The sequence below is a fragment of the Aythya fuligula genome, chromosome 7 (genome assembly GCF_009819795.1).
Source record: "Aythya fuligula isolate bAytFul2 chromosome 7, bAytFul2.pri, whole genome shotgun sequence".
Taxonomy (NCBI): Eukaryota; Metazoa; Chordata; class Aves; order Anseriformes; family Anatidae; genus Aythya; species Aythya fuligula.
In genome coordinates this window covers 2,504,714-2,524,603 of record NC_045565.1, presented here as the reverse complement: position 1 = coordinate 2,524,603, position 19,890 = coordinate 2,504,714, and the positions used below count along the sequence as shown (strand labels likewise).

The 19,890-nt window shown below is 50.7% G+C and overlaps 1 protein-coding gene across 3 annotated transcripts in view; it reads right to left on the bottom strand.

Annotated features, from left to right (window-relative positions):
- Nucleotides 1–7,613, bottom strand: part of ARID5B (AT-rich interaction domain 5B) — a 106,658-nt gene extending 99,045 nt beyond the window's left edge. For 2 of the 3 annotated variants that reach the window (XM_032191100.1, XM_032191101.1), the window contains exons 1-2: nt 7,565–7,613; nt 7,025–7,288 (exon numbers count right to left, since the gene is read on the bottom strand). In XM_032191100.1, the coding sequence (XP_032046991.1) occupies nt 7,025–7,288; nt 7,565–7,585 (285 nt within the window). In that variant the 5' untranslated portion in view covers nt 7,586–7,613. Of the gene's footprint in view, nt 1–7,024; nt 7,319–7,564 lie in introns of those variants that run through there. The other variant, XM_032191099.1, reaches the window with a different exon arrangement.
- Between the last annotated feature and the right edge of the window lie 12,277 nt (nt 7,614–19,890).

The window sequence follows — 19,890 nt, the reverse complement described above, 5'->3', positions numbered from 1 at the left end:
GAAACAGTGGTGATACAAACTGTCCTCATCCCTCACTTGCTTCTGAACAGCATAATCAGATTGGCATTTTCGGAGAAGAAATCCAGGGAGAAAGGGACAGTATCTTCTCGAGAGCCGTTATGCTTAAATATTATGTCACTGTTGTCTAAGCAACCATCACGGCCTCCTGCAAGCACAGACCACTGTATTGCCTGACTCAGCAGATGGCTGGAATACTTACATTCAAGGAAAGAGGTCAGGTAGTTAGAATAGTTTAAAGCGGATAATTATTTTTTTAGAAGAAATATTAACTCTTACAAGGCAGGGAGTCACAGGGCACCACAGGGAGGTCGTACATCTCGACTCCACACCCGCGTATGCTACATCACAACTTCTCACTCATTGCCAATAACTAGGAAAGATTTATATTTTAGAGACGCCAAGACAGCCTTAAAAGAATTACGGCAACTGAGATATCTCAAAATTTTGACGTGCTGAGACTGTTTTCACTCCAGCGCTTCCAGAGGTCACTTAAGGAATTCTGGAGGGCAAGAGCGATCCGAACACCTGCTTGGCTGTCTCCTAACATCAAATATATGGAGAGAAAGGGGAGATGCACTGTAAAAACTCTTACCAGTAATTATAGGAGACACCTCGTGTCATTTATCTGATCAGTCTGACTTGCATTAGAAAACACCTTCAGCCTTTTTACTGAAACCTTTAGGACAGCAGATAGCTGAAGATGCATATTTTACAACCCAGTACACTGCCGATGAAAACACATTCATCCACAGGAGCAAAAAATACATTGTGACTCTTACGGACTGTATTCACCACAGATATTACAACTGCATATTTCACTGGGACATAAAGTCCCCTATTATTCAGGGCTGTTTTTTTTTTTTTCCTTGTAATATATCCCATGTATTTTTTAGCTTTCCACAATTTAGGTGAAAATGCCCTTCGCATAATTTGCACAACAATGCAGCTCTCATCCCAGGCACCCGGTACTGTGTTCTCTGCCAGGCGGGAACTGCTGCTCCCATTCTGCAGATGGGATCACAGAGTCACAGCAAGCCTCACGGGAGGCTCCCACATGTGGCACGGGCAGGTGAAACTTTCTTCCTCCTCCTTCCCCTGCTTTGGGTGCCTCACACAGTGATGAGTATCCATGCACGGCCCTTGCCCAGGATGGATGGAGGCATCCTGCAGGATGTGGGGAGTGGGGCTGGCAGCCTAGAAGGTACCAGCGTGAAGGGACCCAGGGTGACCACTGCTCTGCACCCACGAACCCCAGGGAAAGCCTTGAAAAGGGAAACGTGCACAGCCCAGGAATTCACCGGGCACACGGGAGAATTTGAAAGAGGCCAAGGCAGAAACTTTCATCTGTTAATCCTTCCCTAATTACTTTAAAGGGCTATAATGATCTCGTTAAATTCAGGTGACAGGTATTTCCCCAGCCTCCTGCACTACTTCCCCAGACTGTGCTAGGCCCTGCGTGGCTGGCTGAAGCTCACGCTGACGGTGAACACTGAGTCCCAACAAGTTCTCCCCATCCGCCAGCGTCTGAGACCAAATAGGAGACAGCAAAATTAAGGACGCAGGTGAAGCCCCTGAGGTCGTAATTCCCTTTGTGTTTGTACACAGCTATTTCTACGTAACTCAATCCTTCCAAAGCGAGGCGTGCAGTGCATCCCGGGGCAGGGCAGCACCGCGCTGTTGTAGGATACTTTGTGGGACACTGGTCCATCTGGACCAGCAACTGGATGGAGATGGAGCCCTCAGAGGGACGGCTGCAAGCAGCCAGATCTGACATTTCTACTGCCAGCCTCCTTCTCCACTTCTTTTCTTTTTTTCCTCCTGCTCCCGAGCCGAGGTTCAAACTGAATTTCTATCTGTCACTGCAGATAGAAGTTCTGACCAAAGCGAGAATAAGCTTCAGTCAAAGTGTTTTCCCATCAGATTGTTCACAGATCTCAGAAGAGTTGTTTTAGTTTAGGCAAGTTCACAAGCAATTCATTCCCAATTTTGCCTACTACAGTTACAGTACGAAGAGCTTTCCTTGTAGATTACATAATTATATTTTTCTTAACAAGGAGTACATTGCATTAGCAGGTTTAAATTATGCAAGCTTATTCTTTTGTCTTTTGTTATATTGTGTTCTATTGTGCTAGTAAAACAATATGTGCTTTAATTAGCAAATATCTGTAAATAATTTACTTGCTTTTCATACAGCAGAACAATGGAGCCAATTTTCACATACATCCACTGAGCATGTCTAGTGGGTTTCTTGCCAGAATCTTCCATTGTTCAGTATCTGTATCAATCTGCCCGTCATTAGCAGCTAACATCCAACAACCCAGAAAGAAATCAAAGTTTCGGACCCCAGGAGCACCCCCGGCCTCCCCCCCCAAAACCGAGGCCGCAGTTTGCAAAGGAAGATTGAAATATCTAGAAAATGAAAACAAACTATTTTATTATCTATATTACCCTGGCACCTTCACGTAGAAACATGGCTGCCTGCCAAGCACTAAGGTCATTGGATTGATGCCATAAAATGCTGATGTTCATCTGACCTTCTGACTGCTTTTTAGCTACAAAATAAAAAGCTCAACTTGATATGACACCATGAATCACGCAAGCGTCTGGCCTCTGCAGGGTTAAATCTGGGCGTGAACCCACACTGCACACACACACACACACACACAAAGAAAAAAAAGCTCTTAAATCAAGAGTGGATGACTGTTCTGAGACTTAAGGCATTGTTATTTTGAATGCGAATGAAAGGGCCAGAACAAGCATTGCAAGAATATTTCAATTATGTATTTCCCAGAACTACATCTCTGAGCAACTAATGCAAATATTGCTCCCATAACAGTAGAACTTCTTCCTGAATAAAAGCATATAGGAGCGTGAATCAGAAGATACTTTCTATATCACACGCATATTGTTTGAATATTATTAAAAATGCAAAATCTATGTATGTGTTACTCTCCTGAGCAATACAGTAATTATGATTAAGGGACAAGCAGCACAAAAAGAGCCAATTTATCTTACTTGTGCTTAGGAATACTATTGTGTAACTAAGCAACTAAAGACAAAATATAGTCTAATTAATTCACTCCTATGCTTATTTAAAAGACACAATTAGAACTTTTTTATTTTCCAGCCTGCACAGTATCTCAACATGCTTGAGGGTGTACCATGTGAAGCCTATTATTCTCCAAAGACAAGAGTTTAATGTTTAGTGCCACTGATCAGACTGGGAACAGCAACTCCGGAGAGCAGTGGGTGTATTTTCACAGTCTGAATGCACGGGGAAAGGGAGGGAAAAGGGAGAAATGCAAAAATGTGAAGAGAAAAAAAAAAAAAAAAAAAGGGATCTGCCATGAGTGACCAGACGCGCCAGATTGCTGGCTAATGGCTAGCAACATGTGGCTTCTCTGAGTAATATCCCTGCCCTCTTCTTCCTTTGCCAGCATATGCTACTGGTGGCGAGAGAGATAAAAATATACAGAGTGGATACGCAATTACCAAAACCATGATATTTGATGACAAATGCCATTTCTCTAACACCGCTATTACGGTGCGCCCGATTTCCAAAGCTGAGTTAATCTGAGCAAGTGCACGGTGGAGATTGATGCTATTAGCGTGATTTTTGAAGCACCCTTTAATAATCGCAATCTGCGTGTTCGAAACGTGTTGCCATTGCCCGTGTTGACAGATACGAGCATAAGGCACGCACCGCGGAGACCAAAGCGGGGCCGTGCATGTTTCAAGTGAGCGTGTTACAGGATCCTGAGCGTGGCACAAACCCCTCGCCGCACGGAGGGAGCAGCACGTGCCCGGGGGTGGCAACGAGCCGCGCTCCTCGCGCACGCAGACCCCGGCCGCCAGCCAGGCCCCTCGAGGGACGCTGCTGGCATCTGTCCCCAAAGCGTCAGAGAAGGAGCCCGCTGCACGCCTGAGCTTTCTGGAAGAATCTCTGCAATTATAAATGACATACATTTATAGAGTGATGACTTTTTTTTTTTTTTTTTTTTCAATTAGTCTGAAAATGCAAAATACTGCTAGGGAAATAATTACAGGAAACTAGCTCTCTCCTCTCCTCTGTATGAGCAATGCTTACTCATGTAAATTACTTGCATGAGTAAGGATTATTTGCAAGGCGAAAAGCATTGCATCAGATCCCCAGTTTGGGAGAGCAGATGAAATCAACATGAGTGCGTAGTAAACTTAGATCCTGATGAATGAACCAAAAGCAGATTCCTACTGACGGTCCAGCCTAAGTGGAAACAACGTTTACGACGATGTGGGGCGATGCACAGAACGCCAGACCATGCAAAATAAAATCAGTCGCTTGTTTGGGGCTTTTTAGGAATCGTACATGCCGCATCACAAACCGCCCCTGGATTTAATGAGCACCGGCTTTGATACCTATTTTTAAGCCCAGCCTAATTAATGCCAACACCTCTAAAAACGTGAAAATACCAGGCACTAACAAGCACATTGCTCTGGAACTGCTTCTGCCAGGGTCAGCCCCTTCACAGCCCTGCGCTACCCCTCGGAGCAGAGGAGGGTCCAAGCCCGAGGAGGCCTTGCCCAGGGCTGGGAGGCCGCAGCAAGCCCCTGCCCCCAGCCTGGCAGGTCCCAGGCACTGGGCAAGGGGCTGGGCAGGGGCTGTCTGCGGCAGCACAACCCCACAGCCACCCCCTCGGGGCCCAGCAGCCCCCAAATGTCCTCCTCTGAGCCCACATGAGGGGCTCGCCCCTCCTGCACGAGCCATGCGCAGCCGGTGCCTTCGTCTCAGCGCAGGTCCCACCGAGGCCCTCCCGGGGGCGGGGGGCGAGCTCTTCATCCCCACAGGGCCTTCCCACTTCATGCCCCTCAGCACCACACCTGCTGCAGCTCCTGGGCCCCGCTGCTTCAAAAGCAGAGGCAAAGTTTTCAGCAGGGCAGAGCAAAACTCTTCTGGTGCACCCAACACCGCCCCCAGGACGGCGTCGCTGTCCCTCACACGGCGAGACCCCCGTCCTCAGCCCGGCACCGTCCCCGCCGGGGTGGCAGCGGGGGGCACACAGCTCCGGCCCCTCAGCAGCCTGGGCCTGGGCTCGTGGCAATGTCCGGCTTCAGCGGCGCTGTGGGTTATGTATTGAAGTCTGGGTGATGAATCCAGCCGGCTATAAAAAGACTTGTATTTACACTTACTGCTGATTAGCTCAAACATTTGGCAATCAGATAAAATACGCCATCAGAGATTTCTGAGTAGCAGCAGCGTTACATACCTCCTCGCTCACTCTCCCTCCCTCCTCGCAGCCACTGGCTGGGTATCGTCATCGTCTCAATGCTGCTCTTACAAAAAAGCCGGCGGCGCGCTGCCTCTATTAACCACGACGCTAGCGCAGAGAGCCGCCCGCCACCGTGCCCAAACCTCCGGCGGGCTCGACCCGGGCCTGCCATCCGACCAGCTGCTCCCCGATGGAGGCTTTTATCCGCGGCGAGTGCCAACACTGCCCTTTGACACCAGCAGGAGCCTCCGACACCGCGGCCGGACAGCACCCACAGCCCTACTACCGACAGCACCAGGCGTTTCAGCCCACCGGCGCTATTTGCCGAGCAGAGGTGCCCGATGCCCGTGAATTGCTGGGAGCAGCGTGGGTCCCCTCACAGGGGAGCAGCCGAGCCCCGGGGACGGCACCCAGACGGGGGCTGCGGCCGCCCCCCGGCCGCCCCCCGCGCGGCGCCAGCCGGCACCGGCCTTTGTCTGGCGGCTGCGCGCCGCTGAGCGGGAGTCGCATCTCGGAGAACTATTAAAAATCAATGCTAAAAATCGTTCCGGTGTCTATAAACAAGTTAATGGAGTAAGTGAAAACAAAGTACATGTCTTAATGGGAGTGTTATGTTGCCCTCTCTAGGCCCTGGCTCTCAGTGCCGGTTTCTGTAGGCTCCCTGCCAGAGAAGTATCACTCAGAGCTGTTGCTGTTGCTGCTGCTGCTGCTGCTGCTACTCTGCTAATGAATGACTAACTTAGGCCAGAGGGGAAATGACATCACCGGGGTGTAAAACACAACTGCATTAGGAAACTTTTTACCTGCTTTACATTTGTCATAATTATTCTACACAATACGACGAGCATTTGCATAATTTCAAGGCGTGCCATTATCTTAATTGAAAATTGTTTTCATATGGTTGAATAATGCGGAATGACATCAGTTAAAGCCCCAGTGAAACGCACCAGGATAATCGCGCGGCTAATTACTAGCGGTGTTTGCGTGTAAAAATAAATAAAATCCAGCACATTATTAGGAAGGTGCGCGCAGCTGAGAGCTCTCGCACCGGAGCGGCGTTCTGCTCTGCTCGTAATGGCAGGATTAATTTTCTCTGATGTTCCTACCCCGGTAACATGAGCCCATCATTACGGCGTATTAAAATGATTTGTGTCCCTCTCCCCACCCCCCCCCCCGATACCGCCGGCGTTTCGGGCGCACGCACCCGGCCGCGGGCAGCACACTTTGGGAGCGCGGCAGGTCCCGAGCATCCCCGGCTCGCTGTCACCCCGCCGGCTCCCGGCTGGCTCCCCCCTCGCCCCAAAGACACCCGTGGGCCCCCCCGGGGCCGGTTCCCACGCGGGACCCCGGGGCCGGGGCGCGGGGCGCGGGGGGGGGCGCAACCTGCGCGGCCCCAGCCCGGGTGTGCGCGGCTCGGCGGCGGCTTTTTGGGGGGCTGCGCGGAGCCCCCCGCGCCCCTACCTGTCCGCGCTGCCCTCGCCCGCTGCCTTTTCATCTCCCCCGGCCTCCATTTCGTAATTTCCTCCCTCCCCTCGCCCCCCGGCCGAGGTCCCGGGCAGCGCGCAGCGGAGCGCCCCGACGGCGCGGGCAGCGGGGACGCGCGGGGGGGACCGAGCCCGGGCACGCAGGTGGGGACGGGCAGGGGACGGGGACGGGGACGGGGACGGGGACGGGGACGGGGAGGGGGGCGCGGTGCGGGGTGGGGGGCAGGGGTAAGGGGCGGGGGGCAGGTAGGGGGCCGGAGCTGCGTTTACCACCTCGCCATGGTCACTGGTCCTGCCCTGGGGGGTGTCCTCGGGGAGAAAATAAAGTTTGGCGCTGGAGAGAAGTTGCCGGCTGGTGCGCTCCTCCCAGAGCAGCTGCAGCTCCGCGATGCAGGCGGGCTCCTCCGCGCGGCACCGCACGAAGAAGAAGTCGCCGAGGGAGAGGACCCGCGCCCGGCCGCCGCCGCCGCGGCGCTGGAAGCGGAACGCCCGGTAGAAGACGTAGGGGCCGTGCGAGCCGCACGGGGCGCCGACCCACTGCGGGGAACAACAACACGGCGGCGGCATCAGCGCCGGCTCCGCGCCGCGCAGCGCCGCGCAGGGCAGGGCGGGGGGGGCGGCGGAGGAGGGAGGGAGGGAGGGAGGGAGCGGGCGGGCGAGCAGGGAGGGAGGGAGGGAGCGAGCAGCGGAGGGAGGGAGGGAGGGAGGGGAGCGGGGAGGGAGGGAGAGAGGGAGGGGAGCGGGGAGGGGAGGGGAGGGGGCGCGGTGCTGCGCGGCGGCGGTGGCGGTGTCGGTGTCGGTGCGGCGCGGTACCTGCAGTGCGCTGCGCTCCATCGCGGCTCCGGCGTGATTGAACTCAACATTCTCCCAAACTTGTTGGCGTGAATGGAGCCCGCCGGGTCCTGGCAGGGCGAAGCCGGCCCCGCCGCCCGCCGCCCCCCGCCGCCGCCCTCCCCTCCCCGCCCCGCCGCCGCCCCCCCGCCGCCCGGCCCCGCCGCGCCCCCGCCCCGAGCGCCCCCCGCCCCGCCGCCCCCTCCCCAGCCCCGCACGGCCCCGCCGCCGCCCCCCCCGCCCCGCGCCGCACGCCCCGGCCCCGGCCCCGGCCCCGGCCCCGCAAAATTGCTCGGGGGCGCCGGCGGGGCGCGGGGGGGCGGCGCGGGGCCGGCGGGGGGGCGGCGGGGCCGGGAGGGGCGCACGGGGATTTTTGGGGGGCCCGGAGGGCGGGCGGGCGCGCTGCGGAGCTGCCAGGACCTGCGCGTATATGTCTCTATACAGCTCGTTTCCTGCGGCACCAGGGGCGCTGCTCGGCCCCGCACCCAGCGCCGAGCCCCCCGGACCCCCGGTGCGGGACAGCCCCGGGAGGGGGGTGCCCTGTGCCTTTTTTCTCTGTTTTTTGTGTTTTGTTTTTTTTTGTTGTTGTTGTTGTTTTTCGTTTTTCCCGGGGAAGGAGGGAAGTGGGTTATCGATTATATAAACGCATCAATATGCATGCGCGGGTGCGCCAGGGGCGAGCACCACAAGAAGCACCCGGAGGGGAGGGGGGGGGGGCTCTGCGCATCCCCGTCCCCATCCCCATTCCCTGTCCCCATCCCCGGGGCTGGGGGCTGGAAAGTTTCGCCGCGGCCCCCCCGCACCCACAGACCCCGGGGATGGGGATGGGGATTGGGGGGGGAGGGAGCGAGGCAGCCCCGGCCCCCCCCACCCCGCAGCCAAACAGCGGGCCGGGGGGGAGGATTAAAGAAATGCAGAGAAATGAATGGGGAAAAAAAAATAAATAAATAAACACCGGCCGCGCTGATGACGCCAGCGGTGACGTCAGCGCTGCGTGCCCCACGCCACAGCGCGGGGGGCAGCAACAAGTGCGGGGAGGCGGCGGCGGCGCCGCTCCCGGGGCGACCCCTGGCGCACGGCGCGGAGCCCCCCGGCACGGAGGCGCCCCCGGTGCGGGGCTCGCCCTGCCCGCAGCCAGCCCCTGGGCACCGGGAGCCGCCGTGAGGGGGTGTTGGAGGCTGGGGGTGAGGAGCAAGGCTGGCCGGGCTTCCCCGGGGGAGGCGGCGATGCTCCTGGTTCCGCTGGAGGGAAAATCAAAGCCCTCGCTGCAGCGTGCTGAAGGGCTGCGCCGCTGCGCCCTGCGGTGCTGCAGGGTTCTGGTCCTGCCTGCACAACTTGGTGTTTCTTCAGCAATTCACCTTTGTTTTCTCTGACCTTGGCGTGTTTAATCATGGTTATGCTCTCACGCAGATAAAGCCGTCCTCAAACGATTCTTACAATATATTGGGCACAAACAGGTTTTTATTTGTTTATTCATTCGCTTTATCTCAGGCAGGTAGGGCTGCTCCTTTCCCACAACATAGATTCAGGTGGCAGAGAACTTCCCGTTTCCTTTCGCACCCAAATTCCTCTGCTTCTGCCCTGGCAGCCTCGGGGCTGCCCCTGCTGCACAGAGCATCCTCCCCGGCTCCTCCTGCCAGCCACCACACCGTGCCTTGGGAAGCGAGCATCCACGGTGAGGCTGGGGAGCGCGGGACCAGGTAGGGCGCATGGGTACACGGTTTTGTTCCTCTCAGCAGACTGCTCGTTCACACAGCACGCCAGCAGGCAGGGCTGGCACGCCATGAGTTGTGCCACCACACGGTGTGCTCAGCTCCTGCAGGGCTCCATGGCACTTCAGCTTCAGCTTCAGCCCGTGCTGGAGTTTATCTCCTCAAGGGGTTACGTCGAAAGCCAGAGTTCAGATGGTGGCACCGTCTGATGCTTGCTTCAAGACCCAGCTGGGCAACGTCAGAAAGGTCCCTAAGCAGGTTGGGTTCTTCTCACCAAACAGATGGGCTGGAGGGTTGGTGTCCTGCGTGAGCTGGTGGCCCAGCTTCACCAGCAAGTGGCAATTCCCAGGGGCGCTCACGGGGCGTTCCTGTTCTCCTGCAGGACAGGTGGTCCCAGAAAGTGCACACGTGCGTTGCCAGCCATCCGCCTGTCGTCCCTGCAGGCACCTTCCCTTTCACCCCCCAGTGTCCCGGTGGCAGGGGAGGGTCCCCGTGCGGGCAGGAGGAATGGTTCACCCTCTATCACCATGCTCCAGCGCCCGGCCCATGCCATCTCTTCAACCGGTGCTGCTGGCTGTGAGGACCATCAGCATCCTGCTGAACTTGATGATGGTTTTGGCATTTTGGATGTGGCATCACCAGGCTGTCGCAGGGCACTCGAGTATATACTTCCAGCGACAACAGCACGCATATTGATCGTTGCTCTGACATCAATCACACAGAGGTCTCCCCTCCCCCTCAAACGCCAAAATAAATAAAATAAAATATAAAATACCCAGCTTGTTTATAGCAGAAATTGAAATTCCACATGTAATCAAAAAGTTGGATTTTGTCCTGCAGGCACTGGATAAGTTTCTTCGTATGAATATTTTGTAACTTTCTCTGGCCAAAAGAAATGTGCAAAATGTTGTAATGTTTCTGTGCTCTCCTTTGGACATTCCAGGCTTTTGCTTAAGCTTCTCATAAAAGGCTATTTTCAGCAGAGGGAGGAGAAAAAAAAAGCTTACAGTATGTGCCGAGTCAATAAAGTAATGCAAAACCATAAAACATAGCAATGATAACAACAGAAGATCTGTAGATTACAAAGGAAATAAGATCGGGATCAGACAGAGCAGTAGCTGGAAATGAATACACGAACGCTAAAATAAGGCTGCTCCTAATAAACAAAGTTGAACCAAAAAGCATTTCAAGCGTTAATTTATTAAATAACTTTATTTTCGTGCCGTACAATTAAAAATATTTGTGGTTAGGAATGTTGGGAGACAGGAAGCAATTTAAACTGAAGTCTTCTAAACCCATTTTTATACTTGGAATGAAACCCAACCATGATCCAATCTTAAACCTCATGTTTGCATGCGCGGGGGCTGGGGAGGCCAGCATTGTTTTGTTTTATTTCATTTATTTATTTTCTGCTCAGAGCTTTTCTCTTCCAGGCTTTTAAGTCACTGCGGAGTTTTATGGAGCGTGCTCGGGGTGGCAGACGGAGCCACAGCAGAGCTGCGAGGGCGACGCCGGCCCCTGCCCGAAGCCAGTGAGCCGGGCGGGACGCGGGGCCCTTTGAAGTTGATGGGAGTGAGGCCCGGTGCTCACTCCCCTCGGGTTGGGGATGGGTCCCTTACTTGGGGAGTTCTTTAGATCAGACGTTCGCATCACTCGCTGGAAGCACTGAAAACACAAGCAGACAGTGTTTGTCTCCCCTCCGAAAAATCCACAAGCCCCAGTCAACAGCCCCCAACCCATCCGAGAATAAAACCCCACGTGAGAGCAGCTTTCAAATCACGACCTTTAAAGCATGTACGCGCATCTGGAGTTATTTTTATTTACCTTGTGCTTTTCCATGATCCTGGCATCACGCTGTAAGCTGCCCTCCAGGACTGCCAGGCGCTCCCGTGAGGCAGACCCCAAACTGGGGTCTGACAGCAGTCTGACTGCTGGCTGACAGCAATCACCCCAAATATTGAGCGGCTTGGCGGCGATGGGCTGGCCGCCGTGGGACTCCTCGGGTCACAGTGCAGAAACCGGGAGGATGCCCGGATGCTCACAGAGCGTTTGGAGCCCCGTAGCACGGGGCACGTGTCGCTCTGAAGCTCTGGGATGGGAGTAGCTGGCGGTTTGGCAGCCCCCAAAATGTTTGCTTAGCTCTCCTGGTAACAGTAAGCTGAGGTGGCTGCTACCTAGGGCCCGAGGAGCTGCTTTCTTGGAGCGGCACGGGGTGATGGGTCAGCGAGAGCAGAGCCCACACAGGTTCTGCCTGATCGGTTACTAACCAAGATACACTTTTCAGATGTTGTTAATTGACTCTGATGAATTTTGTTCCGGTGGGACCTATTATAGGCAAAAATACAAGTGACATCAGAGCCATAACTCATAAAAATCAAGTCCCTGAATTACATCTGAGAGCAATATGAAAATGCAAGTGGGATTGCAACCGGTATCAAATAACTTTCTGTCATACCTTATTAATACCACAGAGCTAATAGAAACAGCTATATTATCATCCTAATGTCATTACATATATATAACACACGCGCGCATACACACAAACAGTGTGTGTAATTATAACAACATTATTTTGTTCACACAGCCTGAAATATGTGATTAGGCGGCGGCTCTGAAATGGCAATATTCAATCAGGTATGACTTGTACATTGGCTCAGAGCACAGTCTCCTACTTATGTAAAATTGTGCCTTGCTATGTGCGGCGTTAGCGTGGACGGCTCTGACAGAAAGTCGGAGCTGAGGCCACAAAGATCATTTCATCTCAAATCAGAAGAACTGAATCGTCATTTTGCAGCTGAAATACCCTCAGTGCCCAGCAAACTATCCCAGGCTATCATTTCTTGCCTGTATTACCTCAGAAAACATGCTAATTTATCTGCCAAAAATAGCTGCCTTTTCACAAAATCCTGAGTAAAATCTCTCCGGTGGAACTGATCCGAAATGCAACCAAACTATTTCGGTTTTAATCATAAAGCTCAGAAAGGAACATCGTTTGTTAGGGCTTCAGATGTGCTTCAGTTTCTAAATGTTGCACAGGAAATGCGCACACCAGCCATTTCACATCCATCTCCTGTCAAATAATTTACCTCAACTGTTTTGAGTGAAAATATCCATATGTATATATATCCCTGCGCAACGGGGATAGCTGCAGTTGTAAATATCGTCTCAAGAATGCCAGGCCATATTTACCCAAGCCAGTGGTCAAAGCAAGTTGCTATTCTCAGTGTGCCAGATTTAAATGGATTTAAGTAAACAAGCTGACCTCTTTCCACTTAGCAGGTCTTAGCCAGCACAGATCTTTTCCTGAACTTTTTTTTTTTTCTTTTTTTTCTTTTTTTTTTTTTTTAATCAATTTGGTGGGCCGCAGAGGAGGGCAGGCAGCTACCTCTGAGGAAGCCAACAGTGCTGGCCAGGGAGTCAGGCAAGGAGGGCACGGTTTCCCGGGCAAGGGATGCACCAGCCAAACTCCGAACTTCCTTTCTTCCTGCCCTGCCCTCATCTGAAAGCAGGGAACTCCACATCTTCATTAACCTTGAATATATTGCCCCGTGCCCAAATCCTTAGGGCAACGTTTGCTCTTCTGTTTTGGGATTCCAGTTTTCCATTCTTTCCAGTTGGTTTGTGCGAGGACTTCTGACCTCACGGTTACTGGGATCTTTTTTGACAGCACTCCCATGAAATGCAGCGACACAGGGAAGGAAGGGGCTTCCTCCAGCAGCTGACGAAAGCAGGGTTGGTTTGTCCAGGCACCGGGACCTCCTCCCTCGTCCCTCTTCATGCAGACATTTTCCTGTAAGCTCTAGCAGTCACTTGTACACAGTTATTCCCATGACTCCATCCTTCATCCGAGTTACAAATGCAATAAAAGTTATGATTCATTCACCTAGCACAGTTTAGCAACTTTTAACCTTCGGCTACGCTGTCTTCAAGCCGTAGCTACCTAAGTACATTCTCAAGGCAGCTCAGCAAACAATTTGCTGCCCACATAAAACCACTAATGCTACAGCTACCCTGCTCCAGAAGGCCATATAGATCCTAATTGTTGAGCGTGACTCAAGAGGTCTCCCTGAAACTAATTTTGAGAAGAAATTACCTGCCGGGGTGAGAGGATGGAGCCACGTTCAGATGCCGGTACAGAACATTTCTGTTGCCTGTTGTGAAATTTCTTCCCATGAACTGGCATTACAGCTGGGCTGACATAACTAGGGATTTTAAACACAAGACTTGTCTGATAAGCCCTGGAGAGGGTGCAGAAATGATTCCTCCTTTTCCTGATGCACGTAAACACGTCAAACTAGCATACTAGAAGGGAAAAGGAATCGATCTGTAAGTCCAGGCTTGCCAAATGTACCGGGTTATCCAACCCTTGTTTCCAAGGAGCAGAGATATCTGTCATACCGGAGAGTCTTTCTTTACCTCATCCCCAGCACCTCCTATTCTTGCTCAAGTTAGCTCTGGCCACGTTTCTGAAGTACAAGAATCTCTGAGATCTAACCACAATGGATCCAAGCCCCTGGGGATGATAGATTTTTTTTTTTTTTTAAATCCTCTTGAGAAACAGATGCTTTGGCTCATCTTCATTATACCTAGTCTGATTTATTTTAATTGCTCTGGGTAACCAGAATACTATGATTGCATAATCTCAGGCATATGCCTTTAAAAGGAAGCCTTGGCTGCAATACTGAGAAGGCAATGTTAAATACAGAAAAAGTATTATGCAAAGTCTAATTTATTTTGGAAATCAGTGGAAAGAGTTCTGCTGAAAATTCAAGGGAAAACATATGCCACATTTGAATAATGAGTTGGAGAGGTGCTTTACCTAGGCTTTTCAATAAAAAAGGGCTCTGAAAATTGCATTCCTTCGAAAACATCTCGCATCCAAGCCCTGAACGTAAGTGAAATCAGAGGGCAGTTATGTACGTGGTGGCAGCTACTGCCCCAGGGCTGGGCACTGAGCACTATGGAGAGCAGTCGGACCCTGTACAAGAGTAGCTAGAAAAGTAGTTAATGGAAAAGAAAAGCAAGCAAGGGAGTGCTTTGAGCAGAGTCAATGAGAAACAGAGGCAAGAAAAGAGAAGGCCTGCTGAGATCCACCCTCGCTGTACCTAGAAATACAGGACCCTCGGTACACCAGGACAGGCTTAGCAGGACTGCAGAGAACTATCGGAATGCCTTCCGCTTCTCTTCTGATCTGATGCAATTCACAAGATGCCAAATATGACAATAGCTTGCAAATAAAGCTCTGCAGAGACTTTCTTCCAATTAACAACAACAAAAAAAAATAAGGTACTTAGAGTTGGAACTAGAAAAAGAATAATTTATTCTGAAGTCCTGTCAATATAGATCGTCTGTTATTAATACACTGGTTGTCTGGAGAGGGACCCACACCTTACCAAGAGCTTTCTCTTTCTGTGTACTTTTTTAGATTATCCATTTGGACAAATGAATAACTGCCATAAATACTGTCCCTAAAGCCAGCGGGCTCTGAGAGAATTTGTCCAAAAATTTGGAGAAAAAACAAACAAACATAAAAACCCTGCCCTTGGCATACTGATACGCTTTCCTGTCTCAGAGGGAAAGGAAATGCCACGGATTTGGTAGGTTACCTACACTGCATTCACTATTTAAAAACATGGAACTGAGATTTTGTTTTGCAGGAAATATGTTAGATTCATCCTCAACAGCCTCGGTGTGCACAGAGGAATGTATCTGTGTAAACTGTGTCTCTGGACGCGCAAGAGATATCGTGGAGGGCATTTAACCAAACACGGGCTTTGCACAAAGCCGAGATAAGTAAGCCCAATAAATTTCACTGGTGAAAGAGGAGACCCATAACCGTATCTTTTCTGATCTTTAAGAGAAACCACGAGTACTTTTCCCTTAATTTCACTTCGTATTATTTGTGTGGGAACAAACTTTTATTCAAAAGGACAAACCCCAGAACTGCAGTCAGTGCTACCATACCAAGAGGCCATGTGCTTTGAAACCAGGTCACGTAAGCTATCCATACTAACTTTGCTAATTTTTCCAGAACAATCACCTTTACTAATCAATCCCCGTGCAGCAAAACAAGCACATTCTTGGGAGACCAGCGGCTGCTCAGCACAGCTGGATCAGTGGGGATCTCGAAGACGCTGGTGGCTGCTTTCCTTGCAGTTTGCAGCACGGAGCTACGACTGATGGAGCCTTGATTTGTGCCTGGGCTTCTGAGCCTCCGCCGTAGGACACCTAAGAAACCATAATGAGCAGCAGTAGCAGAAGTGCTGCGAACAGGCAGTAACAACACAATATAAAGGCTGCACCTTTAAACGCCCACAAATTTACTTCAGGTTTGGAGACTGTAATGAGATTCCAGTTTGGGAGAATGAGCCCTCAGAGACTATCAGGAATATTAATGTTATCGCAGAAGTTTATTAGTGCCGGCATGTCTAGAAGTGGGTAAGGAAACCCTTTGGGTTTTGTTGCATTATCAGCAATTATCATGCAAAAAATTTCTTTTCCTGTTCCTCCCTCTGATAAGGTTTTGAAAAAAAGGCTCCACGAATAATCTTTGTGAAGTGTTTCAGTTTTTCATTGGAGCGGACGCTTCTGCCATTGCTGTCTGCGTACCTTCATTTCTCAAGCAGTTGAAGGCTTTCCCTCTCCTTACTTCTCACAAACGCTGCTACTTCCAGATCAACTATTCCACGTGTCTCCTGCTCATGGAAGTTGTAGGTGCATCTGCCATTGCACAGAATTAAAACAACTCTTCAGATTTGGGGTCGCACATCTGTTTTGTTCACTTTTTCAAACCAAGCTACGGTCCTTCACTTTGCTCTCCTCTTTCTGTTTGTGCTCTGGTTTCTGCTCATGGAGAGGTATTGCCATCCCTTGATTTACAGTGGAAGCGACGTGGTTCTGTTGTTTATTCAGATGCCAAGAAGTCGTCGGTGATCGGCTTTGTAAGGAAAAAGCCATCAAGATGTAAGCAGGGGTTCCGGAAACGTGTCCCTGACACCAGAAATCCTTCCTGTCCCTTCTCTTCTTTTTCTTTTTAATGGGTTAAGGGCTATAAAATCTTGTGCCTATTATCTATGCTGTGATCTAGTGCCTTGATCAGTCTTTCTGAAAGGTTTGCATTCTTTTAAGCTCCTCATATGTTAAGGAAAAAAAAAGCCAGCAGTCACACCGACCGATGGGATTGGAAACTCAAAGCAAAACTCAGCACTGCTGCACGCTGAGGTTGCAGTGCTGCAGAAATCAATGGGCTTGTGGCAGGAGGCTCGGGAAGAGGAATGTGCCTGGGAAGACATCCATTCCTCCTGAAAGCACTGTTAGGGCTCCTCTATCCAGGAGGCACTTTTAAAGATGAACCAGACTTCTCTGACTTCAGAAGAAACCTGCCCACGCTTGGCTTCAATTGAGCAGCTGCATGGGTGCAGAATTTCAACCTTGTCTACATTGGGAAAGAAAATCTTGAACTTGCTCCAGGAGCCTTACAGCCCGAGACAAGGGCTCCGTAGCAGTCAGCTGCATACAGAGCAGAAATACCATGCCCTTCTGAAGGCAGAAGCACCAGGCACCCACTAGTTTTTCACAAGCAGCAGAAGCAAGCTCCTGCACTGGGCAGCTCGCTCAAAGCCAACCAGAGCACTCTAAGCCGGTGGTACCATCAGAGTGGTACCCCACCAGCATCTCCTCCCACACAGGCAGATATCAACAAACCTTTCCAAACTGAAGACGAGGCCTTGATTCGGTCCTGGTTAGACTCTTGCTGCTTGGTGTGCTTTGAAAAGTGGGACATCTCGCTGATGGAGGAGCTCTTGGCTGTTACGTTTAATTAAGGATTCTGCTGAAAGTTCTGCTTAAAATAACAAAGCTTGCTGTTTAGAAAAGCGTAGGTGATTCCCCCAGAGGCCTGGCCAGCATTCCTCCTCCTATTGTATAACATTATTGATTAATCAAAACTAATGCTCACAGCTGTTGCCTGATGGATAATGTCTTTGGTGTTTGCCCGCATACAATTATTTACTACTTTATTGATGTTATTTATTTCTTCATTAAGTATTGTTGGCTGTTTAATTATGTGAAACACAACTGCAAGCGTCGCTGCTAAAAGCCACGGGAAGGACTGCCCAGAGCTGAAATCTTTCAACCATGAACTCTAAAAATAAATCTAAAGATAAAAATATTTTAGCCAACGTTTTGAATGAAGACCATCAAACCCCAAATGCACTACATGTAATCTGGAGACCAGCGCTGGAGTGCCATGTTCAGATAGATTTGCAATGCTGATTTGATTGTGCATGGCAAAAGACCTTTATAGACTTGCATGTTTTATTAGATCTCCCAAACACACGAGAGGTCCCTATGTATTATTCTTGGTAGCTGAACGTTTGAAATAAATCACAGGGAAACTCTGATTTCCCAGAGCTTACACTTCAGGAGTGACAAAGCCCCTTCCAGGAAAATAAATCCTGTGCCGAGTTCCAGGGACCTCCCAAGGCCAGATGCTGGCCCTGTCCAGCATCCCTGGTGAAAACCACAGTCTTTCTCAAAGAGCTCCCTTCACAGTCTCCCTTTTGCTCCCCTCACTCTCCATGGGGGACACAGCCCCTTGTGCCCTCCCTGCCCCAGCACACCACTGCTCTTGCCCCTCCTCAGAAGCACCAGGCACGGTTGTTGCAGCAGGTCTCTGCCCAGCCTCACTAAATTAGGAGCCAACGTCTAAGCTGTGGACGCACATGGGATGAGAAGGGATGCACTGAAGCTTACTTAGCTCATGGCATGAAGCTAACCTTAAGAGAACTGCTTCCGAGCCATTGGGATCTGAGGGCAAAATTAACATCTCAAATTCTATCTGGTAACCACAAGGCAGTAAGGACTAATCAGATTTAAGGCACGAGGCGGCTTCCAGCAATCGCTAGGTACCTACCATTTCAAAAGAACATCGAGGTACGTGACTACAAATATCCTATTAGAGAACTCAGAAGGATCTTCTCGGTCTGTAAACAAACTAGAGGACGCACAAACCCTGTTGTTAGCTCACAAATCATTAACACACCTATAAAATATCCAAAGTAGCCTCTGTATCAACTTAGTCATAAAATAAAAATGCCTCGCTGACACCCTTTCCAAGCAGCCCTCAGCAGGCCTTTTCCCCAGGGCAAGAGAACAAACAGCTCTGGCAGTCCTTGCTTGGCCATCAGCTTGTTATTTGGTAGCTCCCAGCACCAATGTTTCCACACAGCTCTCTGTAGAACTTTTCCTTACTTCTGAGGCTATGCATTAAAATTAGTGAGGTCTTAGCTACCACTTTATGAGAAGCGCATAGGACGGCCAGTTACCAGATCTCTAAACTCCCTATAGCCTCCACTTTCTCTTCAGGAGCGCAGAGGAGGGCCGTTACCACCAGATGTGGTGATCCAATGCGCCTCAAACTCAGAGCATGGGCAAAAGTTTGCTGTTGAGGCCAGATTCCGTCCATGCTTTCAATACACAGTGTGCACTCACATCTCTGTTAAGACACATCTGGGAAAGACCCCACGCTGTCGGGTGGTATCTCCGAGGGTGAAGGAACACACCCAAAGGACAATGTTCAGCAGTGTTGGGAGTACACAGCTGCACGGGACGGCCACCGAAATCAAGGTAAAACAACAGAAAAATCAGGCAATGCCTGGCAACCAGCCAACATCTCCGTGCCTAAATGCTCTGCCCTCATAGCCTGGGTCTCTAAAAACCAACCAGCTGTCCAGCGGATTCATTCCACCCATGCTCTGCTCCCTTTTTGCTGGATTTACAGCACCTCGAGGTGTCACAATAGTAGTTCTAAAAGACAGCAGAGGGCTAAATGACCGCAGAGAAAATGCAACAGAAAGGCACTGAGAACAGAAAACCAAAGAAAAATAGTAAACAGGCGTGTGTCTGTTTGTGTAAAAGAAAAAGAAACACGATGGGCCTAGGGAATTTGGTCTCCATTTCCCTCTTGGTTTCCTACCCAACCTCCACACTTTCATGCATTTCCTCTGTCTAGAGGCAGTTCTTCCTCCTTCTGTGTTTTGAAATGTCCCAATCTTTCCTGTGTCCCTTATGCCCACATTGTGCAGGGTACCATGGGCACCCTTCCAGCAGAGATGTGCAGAGTGATGGCGAGCAGAGCTAGGATTTTCAAAGGAAACTAAGGAAGTCTTTATGGAGAACTTGGTGAGAGTTTGGCACTTGGCACTCTTCTCCTCCTTTGAAAGTCCCACCCTACAGGAACAATCTAAACAAATGTATGCCCCAATGCTGATAAATCCATTTGGAAAGGTATCAAAGAAAAGCTTGCGAAGTTTGGAGACCTTTGAAGAAAGGGAAATATCCTGCCAACCTGATGCTGAGATCTATCTTGTTCCACCATGTGGTCCGAATCATCAGAGATCTCCATGGCTCCCCTTCCTCCTCAGGGCATGCAGGGCAGCACTCTGCCTTGCTGAATAAAGGAATTTGGGGGCCAGGAGGACAGCATTATTTGAGGAAAATTCAAGTGAAAAATTACTTGACAATGGCAGTTGTTACTGTGCCTAAAAATATCTCAGTGACTCAGATTACTGAAAACGGCAAAGCTATAGAGCAAAA